At 55.5% G+C, this 3,145-nt stretch overlaps 1 protein-coding gene across 2 annotated transcripts; it reads right to left on the bottom strand.

The window, feature by feature from the left end:
- Nucleotides 1-1,496: 1,496 nt before the first annotated feature.
- LOC124681501 (zinc-finger homeodomain protein 2-like) lies at nucleotides 1,497-2,345 on the bottom strand. Of its 2 annotated transcripts, XM_047216422.1 has the most exons (2): nucleotides 2,240-2,345; nucleotides 1,497-2,206 (listed from the first exon to the last, which is right to left on the bottom strand). In XM_047216422.1, the coding sequence occupies exons 1-2, from the start codon at nucleotides 2,343-2,345 to the stop codon at nucleotides 1,497-1,499; spliced, it is 816 nt and encodes a 271-aa protein (XP_047072378.1). The 2 variants fall into 2 exon arrangements, with proteins under 2 accessions (XP_047072378.1, XP_047072371.1); XM_047216415.1 differs by having other exon boundaries at nucleotides 1,497-2,345.
- Between the last annotated feature and the right edge of the window lie 800 nt (nucleotides 2,346-3,145).

Raw genomic sequence — 3,145 nt, 5'->3', positions numbered from 1 at the left:
GTGCCAACACGGCGCATTGGCGAAACGCGCGCACTGGATGGCAGCACGCACGCGCAGCGCGCTGGAATCAAAGAGAGCTCGAGAGCCTGCATGCGCTCGCGAAGAAGAAGAAAAAAGGAGGCCCAACCAACCAAAAGACATGGCCAGAATTTCCGTTCCTCTTTCCTTCTCCCGACCTTTCTTCCAAAAGAGAAAGCGGCATGGAGCTTGCAAGGCTGGCTCCTTCCTGCTACGTCCCGTCTCCGGCGCCCTTTCCCTCCGTGGAGCCTATGTTGCTATCCTGCAAAGCGAGACGCCATTGCCGATGCCAGTCGTACTACCCGCAGAGACTGGCATTACTCCACTAACATCATCATGCGTTAATACAACTGATATAGTGAGGTCGTAACTGCGTAGTTAGCTTGGCGCTGGAGCTCGGCCGGCATCCACAATGGCGGATCGGTCAGTCGCAATGAATGCCAGCCGGCCCGAGCTAACTCATAAATGTAGAAAGGTCGCCGATGTTAATGGTCCATGAGCACAGTAGTGGGGAGGAGGGACTAGTGGTGAGAGCAAGGACGAGGCTTCATTGAATTCACATTGACATATAGTCTAATCGGAGCTGATCAGGAGCTGCAGGCCGGCCATGGCTACGCCATGCTCCCATACAGGACCATTACTTCTGCTGCTACTCTGCTTGCGAAATGTGGAAGATGCATTATTAATGCTGCCGATTCCGCAACTGACATACAGTGATGAAATAAAAACAAGTAAAAACAGATCAAAATAGAGGAAACATGAACATGCAGTGGAGTGGATCATGAACAAGAACAAGTTCGTTAGTGGAGTGTGGAAGCAAGAAGGGGTGCAACAGTATAGTAGAGCTAGAGATTGCCGGTTAATTTGGAGCTCGCCGGTCGCTGTGGAAGCATACATTTCTGCTGGAACACATCTGCCCTAGCTGTAGCTCAGCATCCTCCAAGAATGGCCGGCCCGCCGGACCCTACCCATGGGAGGGAAGGACGGAAGGTAGGGCAGTGAGATTATCCTGTTCCTCCAGTCCCAGCCGCAAGAAATATAGAAGCTAGCCGGGGAATAGAAAATGGATGAACGGATCCATGCACCCCAAATCCCCATGCCGGAAATCTCAATTACAAACACAAAGGTGCAGCATTTCCAAGATCCAAATCGGCAAATGGCCACGCACTCCGTCCTCCTTCCCAACACCAACGTCATCGTCGTCACATCTACTGCTAGCTAGGGGGGAACAACAATGGCGACGCACAGCCAAAGAACCACGATGAAATAAGATAATGGAAGAAACTAGAGTCCACCATGCGGCCCACCCTTCGTCCGTCTTCTAATTAAGAACCAGCTGCAAGAACTACGTACTGCTTGCGCAAGCTAGTCGCTACGAACCTACGTACTCGTCGTCAGCTAAACAAGGCGCGTGCCGCTTACGAAAGGTTGATGACGCGGGTACCTACCAGCTAGAGCCTAGAGCGGTGCAGCGAGCGTCAGGGCTTCTTGCCGAGGGTGTGCTTGTTGTTGTGCATCCAGACCTTGAGCACGTGGCGCTTGACGCCGACCTCCTCGCAGAACTGCTGCACGGCGGCCTCGTCGTGCTTCTGGATGCGCCACCCGAGCCGCTCCGCGAAGGCCTGCATCTTGTCCTTCTGCTCCTGCGAGAACCTGGTGCGGAAGCGCTTCTTGCCGGAGCCGGACCCGGAGCCGGACGGGCCGGCGGAGCCGAAGGGCATGCCCAGCATGGAGCCCATCACCATGGGGCTCAGCATCCCGGACACGTCGTCCGCCTCGGAGTAGGAGGTGGAGGGGAGAGCCAGCGGGCGGTGCGCGTGCCCGGCGGCGGCTACCGCGGCCGCCGTGGCCATCTGGTGGTGGTGCTGGTGCTGGAGGTACCCGGCCGGGGTGCGGTAGTAGGGGGAGAACTGGTGGTGCGGCGGTGGCAGCGCGCCGTAGGCGGTGATGGCGGTGGAGGAGACGCCGGCGGCCTCGGCGCCGGTGGGGGAGTCGGACTCCTTGCGGTGGAAGTTGCGGTGGCAGCCGCAGGCGGCGCAGCGGAGCGCGTCGATGGAGCCCTCCTCGCCCGCTGCCATGAACTCGCCGCAGCCGTCCACGGCATGCCCGCCGATGCCCACGGCGTGGTTCTTGAGGCACTCCCGGTACCTGACACCGCCTGCGCCTCCAACGCCGCCGCCGCTCCCAGCTAATAAGAGCCCTCCTCCTCCAGAGTCACCACCAGGCTTGGGCACCCCGCCACCGCCCAGCTGGACCGGCACCTCGTAGCTCGAGCTCACCGGCATTGGCGCCATCTCCTCGTCATCATCGTGCTCGTCGAAGTCCATGGCGGCCGATCTTCTCCTCTCTCTCTCTCTTTGGATTTTGTCGCGTGTTCTTGGGCAAGGTTAACGAAAATGGCTTAGGGGGTAATAGGGTACGAGAGAGAGGGATAAGAGAAATAGTCTAGGGAAGCGTGAACTGTGGACAGGCCCTGCTAATTTTGACGCACCGCGCTGGGGCAGCGGCAGCAGGCAGCAGGCAGGCAGGGCAAGCTGCTGTTGTGTCCTTGGGGTTGGGGTGATGATGCAATGCAACTCTACTTCTCTCTCCAAGCTGCGCACTACTCCTCTCCTCTGAGTCTGAGGCGCACCTGTCGCACTGCATCATGCTTTGCTCCGCTATATCTTTGTTGTCTCGTTCTCGAATCCCCTTTTCTCTCTCTATCTCCTCTGTGTGTGTCACTCCGCGTGCTGCGCTTTTCACGGGATTTGGCTCCAGGTCCTTTTAAAATGCAATTTAGATTTTGTTGTTTTGGTAGCCCCTCTCTCTCCGTTTCCTCATGCATAAAATCCAATGTTTCATCCAGAAAATTATGGACATGGGTGATGGTGTATCTTATGCACCTACAAAGTTTCACCGAGAAGTATGTGGAGAGACCTAAAAAAATGATGCGTGAATAAGCTGATTAAAAAGAGTAAGAAGAAGGAAGGAGCATAAGATGGCTAAAAAGGAAACGTGTTACAACAATCTGGAAGGTAATCCTTTAGCTAGTTCTTCACTCTTTTTCGTGCTCTTGATGATGAGGATTTTGTTAATAGGGCTTTGGAAATGGGTGTTGAATTTGATGAGTATAGCCTAGAAAAAG

This window comes from Lolium rigidum, chromosome 1 (assembly GCF_022539505.1).
Source record: "Lolium rigidum isolate FL_2022 chromosome 1, APGP_CSIRO_Lrig_0.1, whole genome shotgun sequence".
NCBI lineage: Eukaryota > Viridiplantae > Streptophyta > Magnoliopsida > Poales > Poaceae > Lolium > Lolium rigidum.
This window is presented reverse-complemented; position numbering and strand designations above follow the sequence as displayed.